The sequence below is a fragment of the Glycine max genome, chromosome 14, assembly GCF_000004515.6.
Source record: "Glycine max cultivar Williams 82 chromosome 14, Glycine_max_v4.0, whole genome shotgun sequence".
Taxonomy (NCBI): Eukaryota; Viridiplantae; Streptophyta; class Magnoliopsida; order Fabales; family Fabaceae; genus Glycine; species Glycine max.
Window position 1 is genome coordinate 3,037,111 of NC_038250.2, and position 18,947 is coordinate 3,056,057.

Sequence of the window (18,947 nt, forward strand, 5' to 3'; positions counted from 1 at the left end):
GCAAATAAATTTAAATAGCATATTTAGATCAAACAGCGGAAATTAAAAGGAATTACAAACGTACCTCCAGCCATTGCAAATCGAACGGGAAGCGGCTCACACACGAACCTGAAAGACAGTTTTGTTCTTCCAGACCCTTACTCACTCTGAATAGATGGTGTATTTTTTCTGAATAGAGAAGTGAGTTTGGTGATACAAAACTGAGAGCACCCCATCCTATTTATAGAGTCTGTCCATCACAGAGCTCTCTCAACTTGTTATCAGAACGTGAGATAGGAAGTTATCAGACGTGAGATAAGAAGTTATCAATACGTGAGATGATGGGTACGTGATTTGTTACTGAAGGTGGTTGCAAATATATTTTGCAAAGATATGGGATGAATGTGGATGGAAAATGGACCAGATTCAGAAGTAACAAATTTTTCAAAAATAATAAAATATAAAGGAATGTGCAACGTGCACATAACGTGGATCTCTAACAGATAGACCATCACACACTTTCTGTTCTTATTGCACTTTGTAATCTTGGAGTCAATCCCCAAGCACTTGCTTGCTGCTGTTGTCAAGGAACTAAGAAAAGAGAGGCCCTCATGCATAAGAATTGATTAGTTTTCTTATTTCATTTTTATGTACATTTAACAATTACATTACCATTGTACATCACGTGATGCTAGCAAAGCATTATAAGGATGTGGAAATAATAGACAATCAGAAATCTAATTCAGCAAAGCCTCAGCTAAATCTAGTTGTAGTGATTTGCTGTCACTGATTATAAGTGTTGCTTGAGCTGAATCATATGGCATCAAATTCTTGTGCTGCATTTCTTCACCAAAATTGACAGTGTTAAGTGCTACACTATGCCTTTTCAATTTTCTCCCAATCATCTCCTACATTTTCTTCTCATGCTTAACAAAACTAAAAAACATCAATGAGATAAATTAGAGGGAAAATAGTCCTAATAAAGAAACAATTTCAATAATGCAGAAGAGACAACTATTCTCACCTTCCAGCAAAGACAATAATACTTTGCTGCTGCTTCTAATTCTGCTGATGCTGAAGGTCCAATTGTGCTACCTAAATGCCAACAACTACTTCATCTCACCATGCACCTATTTTTAATCCTAATATAGGAAACGAAAAACAGGAAATGTAAATCAACTCTTACATGAACCGAAGAATCCTACGATAAAATAAAATGTCAGATAATGCCCTGCATACTTGTCGCATCTGTAGTTCATCAATTATAGAAATAAGTCTCATGAAACATCAGTTGCAAAGATAGGCACCCCTATAGCACAGATTACGCACATCCTATAACAAATGCATTAAAAGTTGTTTCTAATATTTAATATACGGCCACTTTTTTCAACATAAAAGTTACTGTAGCACTATGATAAGTATCAAAGTGCTTATTAGGGATTACTATAACATAAAAGTTACCCTGTATTTGTTGCACGCTTAAAGAGATGACACTATACTAGAAAATAATTGAGAGCGAGCACAAATCTCATATTGTTACAAAAGTTCTAAAGTCAATACCTGGAGTAAAACATTTACGATGATAATAACAATAATATTGTTTATATAAACGTTTTACTTTTATAAAAAAAATGTTTATTTTAATGCATCTTTTAATGATAAAATTCTTCATATACCCTGTAATATAAAGTGAAGAATTCAATGTGTTTAATACATTGATTTTCTACATTATAATAATATAAAACAATACAACCATTCGTTTTATTTTCCATCCCTATAAAATTATTGAGAATATTTGTGAATTTATTTTATAAAACTTTGTTATTGTGTACCCATTCAAAATAATAAAAGTATTGGTTTTTAAAAGAATTTAATTATAATACATTATTAGTGTAACTTTTTTATATTATCAACTTATAAATTACCCTAAATATAATTTTTTAAATAATTACAACAAAAGTCAACCATTTTTCAGCTATGTAACAGTTTATGATTGAATGTTATGTTTTAAATAATTGAACCAGGTTTTATTTCAATTTCTTTTTAAAAACATATTAAACACTTTTAAAAAATTACATATTAATATTTTTCATACTTTTTTTTCCATCTTCACAACATCTGTCCTAAATCTACTTCAATAAAGAATCAATCAGGTCATGTTAGATCAATGAATAAAATTATCACTATAAATACACTATCCTTTTTTCCTCCCATTAAATCACGGGTATTCAGGAGTCACTTTTTGAACAAAGTATTTAGGTCACATAAATAGAAGAATAGAGGAAAACATTCTACTTACTTTTTTATATAATTTATCTTTTATTAAAATTAAAATATATTAATTCCTCAAAAAATTAAAGTGTATTACCATGTTGACCTATTATTTCATTTTAGATTTTATTTTTTATGCATTATCAACATAAAAAAATTTACGCAATTCACCAATAAAATATTTCAATAGATATTATTTTAAAAAAAATTATTATAAAAATTAACAAATTATCTTAGATAATAATTTATGATTAACTAACCATATAAAAGTGTATAAACTAGTATTTAGTTTTTATTTTATGTCCTTTCAAAAACATCAAACAAAGAATCAAAAGCACATATTATTAGAGAGTTAAGTACCATTGTAATTTTGTGTAGACCGTACTAGTGTTGTTGTTTCTATTGTTAGAGAATAATACATTAATTTGGCGTTATGACAACTAGGTTATGTTTGAATTAAGGAATTAAGTACACCATAAAAAGAAAAGAGAAGTCCTCGTTGGTGTTTGTAAGAGCATATAAATAACATAGTCCTCCTCCTTTGTTTTTCCACATCACATCGCAGAGAGAGAGAGAGATCCATCGATCAATTAATTTCCAATGGCCGATCAGCTCACCGACGAACAGATCTCTGAGTTCAAGGAAGCCTTTAGCCTCTTCGACAAGGACGGCGATGGTCTCTTTTCTCGGATCCCTTTTCTCTCTCTGGCCCTCTTATCATTAGATCTCATTCCAATCTCGTTTTTCTTTCTTACCCTTTTGATTATTTTGTTGAAATTTTTAATCTTTTCCTCATTGGGTGTCTTCTCCTTTCATTTTTTGCTCCTTGATGTTTGTGGGTGTGTGTATGAATGAATTGGATTTGCATTCTCGCTGAAATATCCAACCTTTTTCCCGTTTTGCCCTTCGCTAATGTTGCTTGTGATGTGATAATTTTTCCTGTTCTAGGATTGTGGGGTTGGTTGGGGTGAATGTTTTCAACTGTGAATCCGGATTTGATTTGTGGGTGTTTGATTTCTCGATCAGAAATTCGGAATTGTTTGTGGATGTGACATGTGGTGCTACATGTTTGGATTTGTAAATAACTTAATAGGATGGAAAAATATAAACTTCCACCCCCGCCCCCCCCCCCCTCCCCATTTTGAGGTGGATTTAGGTAGGAAGAGATAGTGATAATGATGTGATGGGAAAGAAAGAGATAGGAAGAAAATGGATTGGAAATATGAGAATGTATGTTTATATAATTACTCATGTAGGATTGGCCCCCTTTACGTTTATTGACTGCATTTTTGTTAATTTTGAAGATATATCTGAGAATGAAATAAGAATTGCATGGTATGTGAATCTCTTATCAGAATAAGAAAGTGGGATTTATGATTGATTATTGTTGAGCTGTGCTGTGGTTTATAATGAATGTAAAGGATTTTTTACCCCCATAGTACTGGATTTGTGAGTCTTGTATCGTCATGATACATTTATAGATTTATGAAATTGTAGGCAAAAGATCAAATTAACCTGGAATATTATGGATACCACTCCCCATGTGCACATTCCTGTCATTAGTGTTGATGTGTTTGAAGCTCTTGAACGAAACTTGGGAATATGATTTGAGCAGAAAACCAAAATTTTAGATCTAAGTGTTCATCTTATAACGTGTTTGGTTGCATGTTGTTGATGTGTTTTTCCAACCTGAAGCTAACTAAATTGACATAATATTTTGCTTTGTGATGAGTTTCCTAACATGCACTTGATTGATTCTTAAATTGGATCATGCATTTCCTTGTGAGGCTGAATTTCTTGTTTGTGTTTAACCTTTTTTCTTTTGTTTCCAAATGATACAGGTTGTATTACCACCAAGGAACTTGGGACTGTGATGCGGTCGCTTGGGCAGAACCCAACTGAGGCTGAGCTGCAGGACATGATAAATGAGGTTGATGCTGATGGGAATGGTACCATTGATTTCCCAGAATTCCTCAATCTCATGGCGCGCAAGATGAAAGACACTGATTCAGAGGAAGAGCTGAAGGAGGCTTTCCGTGTGTTTGACAAGGATCAGAATGGTTTCATCTCTGCAGCAGAGCTCCGCCACGTAATGACCAATCTCGGTGAGAAGCTGACTGATGAGGAAGTCGATGAGATGATTCGTGAGGCTGACGTTGATGGTGATGGGCAGATCAACTACGAGGAGTTTGTCAAAGTCATGATGGCCAAGTGAGGACCAATCAACCATAACAAAAACATTTGAAAGCACATGAACAGAAAAGGGACAGGGCAGATAAGTTTTGATGAAAATTCTATTTTCATTAGGACAATCTTCATTTGGGGTCATTAGTTTTTGTTGGTCGGATTTGTGTTTGCTTTTATTTATTGGTATTGCTCATTAGTATTTTCTACTTGTTTGCTCTGTCCCTTGTTTTAGTAGCTTGGATTAGCTGTGTCTCACCATGCATTTGTACTTCACTTTTCATGTTTTTTGGGTTACTACTATGAAACTGGAACAATTGGTTGCAATTAGTGCTTTTACATATGGGTGACTTATACTGTTAAAACCGTCTTTATGCTATTATATGATTGTTTCTGTGATCATTTTGCATTTCTCGACTTCAATCCAATAATGATTTAGTTAATAACAACATTGCAACGGTCTAGATCAAGAGTGCTGTGTTCAATTTGTCAACGCCTTTAGCAAAATAAAAAGTGATTTTACTAATAATTAAAGAAATATGCACAGCCTTGCCAACTTGTTTATGATCTCGTTTTCGATAACAATGTACTTAAAATGCAAACATCAAACTAATGCACGTCGCATGAACGTGCCTTTGGAACCCAAATAAAAAGACATAGGATCAAGAAAATCGAAGCTAACCCCAAACTTGTTTACTTAGCAATTATGTTAAGATAATGAAACATTATATTATTTATTGTTACATTAAATGGTTCTACGTGGGACATTGATGCCGCACAATCCAACCTGAGCACGAAAGATTTTCCCTTACTGATGGCACGAGATTAATTTCTTTCAGAATGAGGCATTGTGCTAGCAGCAGAAAATCCAAATCCAAATCTAAATCCAAATCCAAATTCACTGTGAAAGCACAAGCAAAGTCAAAATCACTGCGCCAATTCGTAACATGTGGGTGCTTTTGAAGATGCACAATGCCAGAACCACCATCGTGGAGGCACCAACTTCCTCCTTTTCTTTGGTATATGTCTTATCCAAGATGCGATGTGATAAAAAGAAATCAATTAAAAAAAATATGTATTTGGGTGATGAATGAGGCATTACTCTTTTCACTTTTGCCTTGACAATTTGGTTGTCAAAAGCCATCCATTTTTTTTATATTACTTAAATCAATGATTTAAATGTTTGGAGGATTCCTCCACTCATGTTTTGGATAATATTTTTTTGGGTTAAATATATTTTTGTCCAATGAAAATACATTGGATTAATTTGAATTTAATTCTTTAAAGAAAAAAATACATTTAATCTCCAGAATTTTAGAAATATCAAATTTTAGTCTTTTTCTTAATTATGTTTGCTTCTTCTATAGTTAGATGTGACCACGTGGTCGTCCTAGGCAGTGGTTTGAAGTAATTTGACATTCCATGTAACTAATTAGAAAAATTAAAAACAAAATTAAGTTAACCAATTAAAAAATTAAAAACATAATTAAGTTAACCAATTAAAAACATAATTACATAAAGTAAAAAAAAAAGAAGAAAAAAAGTAATAGATGATTGGAGAAGATAATGTTCCTTTGACGGATGTCGTCACTATTCTGAGTTGATGTAATTGGTTAAGATCAAGATCCTCATTGAATCCCCTCATCACATTGTCTCCTACCTCTTAAGATAGTTAAGAAAAGGACTAAAATCTAATATTTCTAAAATTTTGGAATAAAATGCAAAGGAAATTAAAGGGAAAAAACAAATTTGTTAAATTTTGAAGGAAAAAACATATTTAACCCTATTTTTTTATTTCAGCTTTTTTTATAGAGATAAAGTGTTTGAAAAATAATTAGTGCGTTTAGGGCATCAGCTAAAATTTGATAAAAGGTTTTTTCATTGAAAAAATAAGTTGTTTTCGTTATCTAAAAATTTGTTAAAAAAATACATTGAAAAAATAAGTTGCTTTCATATAGCTAAAAATTTGAAATTTGTGATTATTTCTCAACAACCTTTTTTCTCCTAAAAACATTATTCTTTAGTTATTCCCAAATTTCCCAACAACTTTTTTCCAATAACCTTCTACTTTTTTTCTAATTTATTATGTGAAAGCTGATTTTTGACAACAAACTTATACAAATAAAAATCAATTCTAATTATAATCAATTATACATGTAATTGATTATTGAAATAACTTCTGCATCTGTACCAAACACCCTCATGAGAGGACCTTTGAATAATTTATCCCACGGAAATGACTTTGTTAACATCTGTTTTCGGGATTTTGATCTTCAACAGTTTTTAGAGAAACTGGATGAATCTTACGAATCCAATGATTTTATTTTATTATGCAATAAATTAATATTTAAAATTAAATTTTATTAACTTTAATAATGACTTGATTTGCAACTGTAGGTGCAGTTTATTTTGAAACTCTTGAAGTCTAAATGATCCAGATCCTTGTTTCATGTTTCAGATGTCCAATTTGTCGTGATTTGTTAACTTGGATAAGTGATAGCATCCTTAAAAAGAAAAGGAATCTTCAGTACATGGTATTGTACATTTGTACTACTGTATTGGCACAGTTGTCATGTTATAAATAGTAACATGCTGTACCTTATGGTACGGCCTAACCTGCTTACCATATTGTGGCATCTTCATTTTTGCAACTTTGGGATTTTGCATGTGGCTCAGGATGGTTAGTGTTTGGTTCCCTTCATCTTAATTTTAATTTAAATCTTTCATCTTTTTTTACTTTTACATTCATTTTATTCCTTTAAACCAAATATATCCTTAGCATTAGCATGGTGAAACTTTTTTCACAACCAAACATGGAGAGGAAACAAGCGTGTTTGTTGGCTTTGTTTGGTGTCTGTAAAATATCATGCCGACTCAGGTCTCTTTAGGCATGCATGCAATAGCTACATACTTCAAATATCTCGAATAGATCAAAGCTGCAATCATGGATTTTTAAAAAAGAAAAGCAAGTAGGCAGAGTAAAGTGTGCAAACTAAAGGAATCAATTAAGTTAAAAGGAGATAAATCACCAAGAAAAAGAAAAAGAAATGATAAAAATGCAAGGGAAGAGGGAGAAAAGAATAAGGTGGATAGAAGAATCTCAATGATTTTGTTGCACGTAAGGGAGGAACCATATCAATATCTCTTGGGGTGCAGTGCAGATTATTCAAATAATATAAATTTAACAGCATATATACATTAAATTAAAGGACAAGAATATTTTGGATCCATATTTCTCATAATTATAGAAGAAAAATAATAATTCATTCAACAAAAATGTACCAACTTTTTTTCAGTCTAGGAGGTGTTTGTTGATCCCTTAACTTTTTTTTTATATATATAATCATCCTAATTAGAATTTTTAACTCTCTAATAGAACCCAAAATATCCTTGCAAACTTATGCAGATCCCTCATACAACACATAACACACAATTTTGTACCTGATATAAATTTATTGTATATAATGTCACTCTAGAGATAGAAGATATCACATTTATTCATGCCTTCTCCTTTAAACGAAAATGAAAATTGATGTCTTCTTGTGATTATTAAACTTATACTCACTATTTTTACTCTTGGCCTGTAATGATTAGGAGTGTGTTAGATAGGAAGAAAAAAATAGGTGAAAAATATAATAGATAAAAAAAAAGATTAGAGAAATAGAATGAATATAGAGGTATTTGATTTAAAAGAAATAAAAAATAAGAAAAAGAGTAAAAAAGAATTAATTTAATAAAAAAAAAAAACACTATCAAACTCTTGCAATCAATTGTGCTGGAAAGGAAAATCGTTTTTTTTTGTCCACTGCGTGAAAATCGATTGAAGTTCATGGGTCCAATGCATAATCAATTACTATTTTAGAATATCCAAAACCAGTTCTGTATGAAAGTAGATTTTAGCAACTCGAGAGAAATGAAAATCAATTTTATTTTTGAAAAATGACTTTTTATCATATACGCTAATGATAATCGACTAACAACTAAAAATAATCGATCATTTTCTGCAAGAAATGAGTACTATATATTGATCATTTCGGCATAATTTTGTGGAAAAATAAATGTAAATCCCGCACCTTTTTATTTCTCTCCCTCGATTTCTTCAAGAAAAGATGACAATCTACTCTCTATTTCTTCACTTTTTCTCCTCTCTTTCCTTCTTTTCTATGCAACCAAAAAAAGTGTATAAGAATAATGTTTTCCGTAACAAACTATTATTTTATTTTTTTTAAGAGTACACACTATTATTTTATTAGTTAAAATCTATTACTACAAAATTATAAGTGAGTCTCTTTTAAATAAAAAGTGAGATAGAAAATTTTTTAATTTTTAATAAACTTTAACCAATAACACAATGGGTAGAAAGTGTCACTACTCTTTTAACATTTATTTAAGTAAAAAGTGAGACACAATTTTCTAATTTCAAGTTTATTATTTGCTAACCCAACACAAATAATGAAAAGGAAAAACAGGGATCAAAAGTAATTGTGCATTGATTAAAAAAATTAAGTGTAGAAACTAATGTTTTTGCAATATAAGAACCGAACGACTAATTTTTCTTAATGAAAAAATTTACCCCCGACAATATTAAAATCTTGACATTTTACTCATCTATATTTTTATCCCGTACCAGTAGAGTGCAATGAAAAAAGAAAATAAATAATTTGAATTGAAAAAAAAAGATGTGCTTGATTATTTTAAAAAAACATCAAAACTCATTTTTAAAGAATAAACGTCAGAAAAGAAGATAACAAAAAAAACACACAAGAAAACAAGATTTGAAAATGATACAAGTTTTTGGCTTTAAAAACAAAAAAAAAAAAGTTTTGAAAATACACTACAATAAATCTATTTTCATCAAATAATTTCAAAGAATAGAAAACAGCTTTGAAAAACATAAAATAAGCAAGCCAAATTTGTTTCTAAAATTCAATTTTTTCCTTCTCTTTCTCACTTTTTCTTCCACCGAGAGAAAATATATTAATATCCATTTTATTTTTCTCTCTATTTACTTTCTCTATATTTCCTGTCTTTCCATCCAAAGGTACCATTATTTTAAGCTAATAACTTGATATTATAAACAATAATTTGATATTTTGATCCAAAAAACACAATTATAATCAGCACCCCCTTACCACCCTATTGATACTTCAATAATTCAAGAAGGAAAAGAAACAAAAAGTAATTGAAAAAAAAGTGATTGAAAAGCAAAAAGGTTTAATTTATCAATTTGAACAGAAGCCTCAAGCATATATAGACATAAGCCCTTCATATACCACCTGTCAAGGAGTATTATTTAAATTTTCATCTTTACAGACTGAGGCTACCAAAAAGAAAAAAGAAAAAAAAAGGTTTATATAATTGACAAGCGTCACATATTTCACCTCTTGAGTGGTTTGTAAAGGACAACTGTCACATATTTGGACTGGAACCTGTGAGTGAGTCCCAGGGCAACAACAGACTTTAAGGCCAAATTTTTCTCTATGAAGACATGATTTAGCACAACATGTTGGGGCTTTGAAGAGGAACCTATGTCAGATTTCTCCATACCTAGGACAGTAAGATGCAGCTGCGAAGGAACGGCCATCGGCTCTTTTGCAAAATCTTCCTCAGCTGGAAATGCTTGGCCATAGCTGGATTCGGGGGAGGGTGGTGCTTCAAACTCGGACACACCATCAGGGTTTTCTGGCACATAATCCTGCAGAAAACCATAACATTTAAATCGTTAAATGGAAGACAAATCAGCTGAATTTTTCTTTTTGTATTGATAGTCAAGTAAAGCAAAATTGTGAAACAATTTGCTAGTTTTTATTACTCGAATTTCATTCAACAGTCCCACTAATGCCCAGCCCTAAAAGCACAAAAACCTATGAAAATTGGCTTTCCATGAACCAATAGTAGAGTGCAGAAACCAGTGTTTCCCGTCTATGTTCATCCGTTATCTCCACAGATGGCATGCAGAGTGCAGACATGACAAAACAACATAGGATGCATCACTCTTTCCTTGCCCCACCCACCTGGCTACCTGTCCTTAGGGGTGTGCAAAAACCGGTTCGGTAAAAAAATTGAACCGAACTGGTTCTGAATCAATTAAATCGGATTTATATTCAAATAGCCGAATTGGTTTAGAAAATCGGCTCAAAACTGGACTGGTTTTTATAAACGGTTTTGAACCAAACTGGTTTTGAACCAATTTTAAACAGGTTCTAAGAACCACACTGATTTCAAACTGGGTTTTTCAAAAAAAAGGAATCAATTTCAAACTGGGTTTTTCTAATAAAAGGAATTTGATTCCGGCGAAAACCAGTTCGGTTAACTGGACCAATTTTGTATAAAGAATTCAGTTAACCAAACTGGTTTTGTAAAACCGTGCATTTATTTTTTGTTCAAACCAGTTCAGATAAAAACCAGTCCAGTTTCAGTTCGGTTGCAATCCGGTTCAGTCCGAACCGTTGTTTTTTTTTTTTGCACACCCCTACCTGTCCTCGCCCTCCTCGCCACAAATACAACATAAAACAAAGACCTAGAAAAGGGGGAGGGGGAAAGATCTTCGGCATCTGTTGTATGTCAAGTTCATCTTAAAACCCAACTGAAGCATTCACCTTGACACAGAAGAAAAAGACTTCAATGCAGACACACAGTTTAAATATACAGGAGAACAAATTTCATGATGAAAATATGTTCACAAAACGATGTTGTTTTCATAAAGAGAAAGAAACAAATAGGTCAATGCATACATTAACATCAAGAAGATTGCAGACATGTCCCATCTCATCAGCTACATTGGGAAGCTCTGGAGTAAATCTCTCTTCACCATCAACAATGAACCTGTAATGATATATACCTGGTGGAAGGACTATAAGGATTGAGTGATCCTTGCCAGATCGCTGTAATGCCTTCCTGCAAGTAATAAAATTCACTGGTACTAATCTCATTGTAGATCATTTGCAGTTATGATAACTTTTCATGTCAAATACAATTCAGTACTACTGTTACCAAAAAAGGAGTCGTTAAATCTCACCTAGATGTCCAGTTATCCCAAGATCCCTCCACAGCCACATTGTTACCACCATAGTTCCATGTAATCATGACAGGGATCCCTTGCTCAGGAAGTTGATTAACAATACCATGAGACTCATTCTGCCACATTTGATTGAGAAAAGGAGGGCCATTACCTCTTTGTAATGGAGCTAGAGGAACCTGAAAAACACAAGGAAATTCTACATTTATTTGAAGTAATGCCAAATTGCCACTGGTGAGATTTACATGTTTCCTAACCCAGAAAAAAAAAAAATCCCAACTAGAGAGAAATTGAAATTTCAGTAAGCCACACACACACATAAAGAAAGAAAGCTTCATATGTATTGCAGATCATAAAAGATGTTTCAGAATGTATTTACCATTTCCATGGGAGACAGCTAAGTCAATAAGAACATTGTGCACAAGTTATAACCAAAAAACTACACTTTTCAGATAGACAAATTTTAATTCACAAAACTATACATTTCTGCCAAGTGTCAACCTCTTCAATTCATTAGCAAAAATCACTCAAGGTAAAGAAAATTTACAATAGAAAGTATAAGTATAATCACACAACTTAAGTTGAACCATCAACAAGTATATCATGATTTTTCACACAATGCATTCTCAGATCAAACTCTATTAAATATTAATACAAAAAAAATTATCTAGCAACCATGTTATTTAATGGCACATAATAATATTCTCTCTTCCAAATTTATATTCAAAGACAGGCAAATTTAAGGTTTTATTACTTGTTTTCACAAAAAGGAAAAAAAAAAACAAAGTGGAGGGAGGTTGTTTTGATTATTAATGCACATGTATGTCACTAGCCCTTCGTTTACAACCTTGAGAACAGCTCTAACATATTTATTAGCCTAGTCACCAATCCCAGATAGAGGAGCGGAGCGGCATACCACAAAACCACTATAACAAGATTGACTACTATGTTTATTAGTAACAATAACTATGAGTTACTAAAACAGGAATGTCCTCTAATTTTCTGGATTTATAGGAAAATATAATCAAAGTTTCATTGGAGTTGTTAGCAAGGGTAAATAGCTATGGTGCAAAGGTGCCACCAAATAGCTATGGACAGTAATTCATACAAAATAAACTTAAGCATGTCTTGTCTTTTAAGTTTAGCTTAACGTGGAAATATATCAACTCTACACAAGAGACAGAGAGGTGCCTATAGAATAGAACTTCTTCTCCGGGTTCTCCACAAATCAACGACAAAAAAAAGGACATTCAGAACATTAATAGGCATAAAAGAGACATTGGGCAAATATTTACCAAATTCATGGGATTGATATAACATTGGGTAGGAGGGAATAGACGCACAGAAAAATATTGAATGTATATTGTATGCCATGCTTATAGTCTTGTGTAGTACTTTTGAAAGTACACCCTCAACAGCTATTAGAACATAACCACAAAATATCTTGTCTGTAAAATTCCTTTAAGTTACATAATGATGCACTAATAACAATATTCAAAATTATTGCATCAATATTAGCAGGCAGTATCATCTATCCGTATTGCAATATTTCACGTGTTGTTTCTCAAAAAGGAGGGGTAACTCTCCTAAACAGACAGATATAAGTACACGACAATAAAAGTTTCAAAAAGAACAAGCAGGTGTAGCAGTAATCTCCGAGATCCACACCATTCTGCCCTCCATGCCTTCCCCAAACAAGTTTTCAAAATTCAAACCATATGCACTCGATCAAAACCAGCCACATTCCTGTTGGTCACTGTCATGGTTATTGCGTGTTTGGAAGCATATTTCTGCGTCAGTAAAGAAGCTGTGAATTGTAGCTTCCACGTTATTCTACAATTTGACGTAAATTTTTACATCCACGACATGTATCCAAACACAATGTTATTCAATCTGAAACACGTTCGTGACGATCCATGCAGGAAAGAACAAATCCATCAACAACATAATTACCAGATCCGTTCAACAACACATTTCGTTTCAACTTCGACGGCGATAAAAAATAAACTGGGTAAATAATCCACGGTTTCAACAAAAAAAGTAACCCTACCTACACTGCCTCCTAATCTCTCGCTCTCTGTCTCTCATGCACCAGACAATAGTTAGCACGAAACTCACCAACCGAACACAGAAAGCAAAATCAACGAATAACCTAGTTGACCGAACAAAACCAAAATTCCACCCTAGCAAGTAAAATTAAATTCAGCAGCAACGAACAAGCGTGAAGACGAAATAAAATGCAGAAAAATCGAAGAGGAAGCAAGAGACAAATAGGATGTTGTGGAGAAAACCTGAGGACCGAAGAGGATCGGCGATCTGGAGCGGCGAGGGCTCTGCGGCGGGCTATTGGCCATTGAATCGGAGGAGAAGGCGCGAACCGGGGGGCGGGAGTCCGGCGCGTGAGTTCCACGTGCGGCGGGGTCGGCGACGGAGGGATCGGCGGGGCCGGGAATGGATCCATCTTCTCTGCCGTTAGCGTTTCCCATGCGAAAGGCTACTTACGGAAGCAATCGACGGTGCGCGGTGGCAACGTCGTCGTGTTATGAGAGAGAGAGAGAGAGAGAGCAATGCAATGCAATGCACGCTCGCGAGGGATGAGAGAAACGACGGAAGGAGAAATGAGATAGAGAGTAAGAGTAGGGAAGAAGAAGATGAAGAAGGAGAAGGGTTTCGTTGTTGTTTGTTCTTATCAACTTCTCCTGTCTGAGTCTGATCTGACGCTATGTTCTTCTGTTTGGACTTTGGAGAGCGAGAAATTAAAACTCTAAATTTCAGAAGAAAAAAAATGAGAGGAAAAGATGAGCCTTTTAATTTATTTATCTTTTCCACTCTCGCCTCGTCGCGTGTTTTTCCACGCTCTCTCTGCAACGGAAGTACGGATATCTCGCTTACCCTGTTTCTTACCTGCTTCGAATTCAATTTTGATTTGATTTCTTTTTATTTTGTAATTAAATTATTTTAATCAAATTTCATAATAATGGTTACTACTATTTATATAAACCTCGGGTATGTATCCAAAAGTCAAAATCCATACCGTAAATAATTTTAATCACCTGTAACAAAATTCGCAAGTTTGAATAATAAGATACAACGAAAATAATAATGTAAATTGTTGAAGTGGGCTTACAGTTTAGAAATTTATTTATGAGAATGTGATGCTTATTATAAGTTTTTAAAAACATTAAATATTTTAATGTTAAAAAATGATAAACCATATTTTATTTTATTTTACTCATAACGAGATGTAGAAAAGTAAAGAGTTGTAATATTTTTTTTATAAAAACATGATAAATTTATTTTTAATTCAAGTACAATTTTTATTTCTACTATTATTTTTTATTTTGATTTTTTTAACTTTAAAAACTATTCTTAAATTTACTATAATGTATTTTTGAACTTATTCAAAAATAGCATTTCTAATTATAGTATTTTTTACGATATCATTCCAGAAAATGCAGTGATTTATCTAAAGGAGACGTTTAATGAAAGAAAAAAATTTCCACTGGAAATAATAAGTCCTAAAAATTATTATTTCTAGCAATAACTAAAATCTATTTTTTTTATCAAAAATTATTGAAAATATTTATAAGTTTCTTGAAAATAAAAAAATAATATAATATTAACCGAAAACTTCAATTATTTGTCACTTTAAATGATTCAATAATGTGATATTATTATTGTAGTAACAAAAATAAAGTCGGTATTTCACCTCTCTCATGAAAACAATTTTGTAAGAAACAACTTAAAAAACATTTATGGAAATATTATTCTTTTGTGAATGTTACTTAAAAAAACAAATATTAAAAACAAGCATTTCTAACTTTAAATTTTCAAGAAAATAAATATTTCTCTTGTACCTTACGATCAAAATAAATCTTACCACAGAATTTTACTGTGGCTAAGCAGAAATGTGTCATATTTGAGTGAGGTTTTTTTTAAGAAAAAAAAACTTAAAACTCGAGCCATTCTTGATATAAGTTCGATCTTCACGCATGGTTGTTAACTAATAACATTATCAATTGTTAGAAGCACAAGTGGGGTTTCTTTTAATGAATTTTTTAATTGCAGTTTCTGTTTTATCATCAATTTTTAAAATGGTTAGTCGACAAAATGTTAGATTTGTATGAAAAAATAGCTTACGATGTGAGTTTTAAATGGCAGAACGAAGATGTGTACCAATAAAGATGTACACACAAGATCTCTCTCTCATGTGAAGGAATATTATTTCCTCTGGTCTTAGACATGCTTTGATTGGTGTGAAATAAAAAATTAAAAAATTGCGTTTATAGAACCCGTCTTTCCAATTGCGTTTAAATATTCATACTTGATCATATATTTGTGTGGATGGTAATTTTAATCCTCCTTCTTATATTGTTGGGTATTTATATATTCAAACTTACACTCATAATTTATAATTTATTTATGCATAAGGTTAATGATAATAAACTAACATAAAATTAATTAAAATAATTACTACAATTATAGTAAAAATTTATTTTTAAATAATTCAAACATAACATTAAAAATATACATATATAATATTCAAAACAGACAAATATAACATTAGTTTCTCAAAATTTAAGTTATAAATAAACAAAATAAAAAAAGAATCATTCAACCTAAGAATACAATGTATTCTGATTGTTTTAAAAAAATTCTAATTAAAAGTTTAATATTTTTCACTTTCTGAATGATATTATTAAAGATTAAAGACTTAGAATATTAACTATCAAAAAATGTAATTGTTTTCACAAAAAATTATATAATATATATATATATATATATATATATATATATATATATATATATATATATGTTTATGTTTGTGATAAGTGCAGGATACTTATATCCGCGTAAATTTATAAATATATAGTTATTTTATACCCAGTTCCGATATTATAGTTAATTAGCCATTTTACTTGTCGATATTTTTGTGAGTATCTTTAGAATTAGGTATACTTTGTGATTCTTAATTATCACAAATAGATCTCCCAAAAACTTAATCACATCCACATTTTTTTTATTTACACGACTCAACTTCCCATTGACACACATGATAAAAAAAATTCCATAATGAAAAACAAAAGTGGCACAAAAGATAGATAGTTTGAATCTAACTATCTATTTTTTTTATGATAAAAAACGCTTATACTCTGAAAAAAGTTATAATGGTTTGTAACATATTTTTCTCTTCCCCTAATACATACGAAGAGAAGTAAAAAGGTTTAATGGTTTGGTTTGTACCATATTTTTCTTTCATATTCATACCCACAATTTATTCTTTAATTTCTTGTCTTTTTTAAAACTGAGAAAATCTAACGGAATTGATTAAACATAATATATAAATTATTGATGTCCGCGTTGGATTTTCACAAAAAAAAAAAAAAAATCCTAACTGGGAAGAGTCCAAGGCGAAGAGCGTGCAGATTCATTCAATGAACAAGTGAGAGGTGATTCCAAATGGATCACCATCACATTGGACAATTTTAGTTTCGCAATGAAAGAGACCCTTATGCTAAAATTGACTCCTTACCAAATTGTTTTATTAAATACACATATGCCTGTGAAAAAAGTTTCCACATTCATTTTAATCACAAGCACCAGATTCAGTGCTATGAAGACAGATTTCTAAGACCCTTTAACCTATTTTGTCTGCGTTTCAAAGGATCGATTGGAACACCAAGGTGTGCATGATTAAGAACACGCGCAACACTAAAAGAGAACGAGTCCATTGCTTTATATTCTCAATTTATTCTTTTTGATTTTGACATCGACTCATCCTTTACATTAAAGAAAAACATTTACCCTTTTTACAAGCATTTTTACCTTCCCTTTCTCTCTCTCTCTTTTTCTTTCGTGCCCGATAAAAAGTAAGAAATTATTATATTTTAAAAATCAAAAAATAAATAAAGTTATATTTTTTCCCTAACCCTTAAGTTTAACAGAAGAAAAAATATTTGATTAATCTAAATACAACTAAAAAATAAGTAAATTTTTTTTAAAAATTATTTTTATAAAAAAAAACATCGTTAAATCCAATGAAGTAAATACTTGTGTGTCTTGTGTAAATACTTCTACTTAAATAATTCCATAAAATATTATTTTAATTTAATTAAAATAGTATAAAACGGAAGTGCTAGAGGCAATATTTATTTATTAGAAATTAAAAATGCTACTGCTAGAAACTCAGGCATAAATAAATATATAGTCTGAAATATGAATGATAGAAGCTTCCATGAAGAGTGATATTCTACAATTACTACAGGATCATATTGAATTTCCAACATTAGCAATTGACTTGACTGGCTTCTAACAAGCATTTGGAGCATTACCAATAGTCCAATACCAGCTTCGTTGTTCGATCATTATTGGTAATCTCAAAATTAGCTTTTCTCATATTCACCAATAGAATTTTAACTATTTGCTTATATAAGAAATTATTATGTGGTTCCAAATCATCCCTGTGTTTGGTCCGCATAAAAAATCATCTAAATTGGGCAGAAATGACGCAATATCTAAAGTGCGTGCTCAGAAGCACCTAAATGTAGCTTTTCTGTCATTTTTTCATTATGACGTGATTTTACTGTTTAAACGTAAATCTAATATGTGTTTCCAAACACGTTCAAAGACTCTAGTTTCACACTAATTCACGTTCGAGTAAATCAGACGCGCGGCCACACATGCACTATATAATATTGATTAATTTCTATGTGAAATGTTATTAAATTTTTCATAAATTAAAAAATGATTTCATATTACGTAGAAATTCTCTAATTATAATATTAGATTATATAATAATTTATCTTAGAATATTTATAATACATGATTTTTTATCTTAAATTTGTGATTATATAAATTTAAGAATTAAAAAAAAAACCACTCAAATGTTTAAATGGTTAAAATGAGTGTTTATTTTTTTTTTGTTAAATAACACATTTTATTCTTAATCAATTCGCATAAACAATACAACATGCATGCTCTTAGACAATATCTGAGTTAAATTATAATCTTTCCACGCAATTTTCATTCTCGAACTTTCTTAATAACATATTCACGCCAAGCTAACTAATCCTAAATACATTTATTGGTAAAATATCCCAAATGTATTTGTTATTTTTTAAGGAAGAAAATATTAAAGATAAGCTAACATTTTTATCAGTAAATAATTGTTTACGTGGATTTCACTTATAGGATCAGGTTTAAATTATTTATGGAGATTCATGTGAAATTTTTATACAGTGATAAAAATAGTAAAAGGAATGTTTCTCTAATTTTAAAAATAAAGTAAAATAAAATTGGAACAAGAGAGCAAGGGAAGAAGAGGCGCAGCAGTGGGCGCGTGCTGAGGAGAGAGGTGCCGTACGTGGCAAGGAGGACACACGTGTAAGGGGGCCTCTCGTTTGGTTTTGTCCAAAGGGATATGATTGTTACGTGACGTACAAGGAATTTGGATAAGATTCTCTCTCTCCTCTCTCATTCTCTAAAAAATAAAAAA

General features: G+C 31.4%; 2 protein-coding genes across 2 annotated transcripts; one reads left to right on the forward strand and one right to left on the reverse strand.

Moving 5' to 3' along the window:
• Window positions 1-2,588: 2,588 nt before the first annotated feature.
• Window positions 2,589-4,799, forward strand: LOC100791702 (calmodulin). Its single transcript, XM_003545425.5, has 2 exons — window positions 2,589-2,926; window positions 4,092-4,799. Exons 1-2 carry the CDS (start codon window positions 2,851-2,853, stop codon window positions 4,463-4,465), a joined length of 450 nt encoding a protein of 149 aa, XP_003545473.1. The 5' UTR covers window positions 2,589-2,850; the 3' UTR covers window positions 4,466-4,799.
• Window positions 4,800-9,683: 4,884 nt separating this feature from the next.
• Window positions 9,684-14,363, reverse strand: LOC100789052 (SNF1-related protein kinase regulatory subunit beta-1). The gene is made up of 4 exons (XM_003545424.5): window positions 13,744-14,363; window positions 11,453-11,631; window positions 11,169-11,331; window positions 9,684-10,129 (listed from the first exon to the last, which is right to left on the reverse strand). Exons 1-4 carry the CDS (start codon window positions 13,936-13,938, stop codon window positions 9,812-9,814), a joined length of 855 nt encoding a protein of 284 aa, XP_003545472.1. The 5' UTR covers window positions 13,939-14,363; the 3' UTR covers window positions 9,684-9,811.
• Between the last annotated feature and the right edge of the window lie 4,584 nt (window positions 14,364-18,947).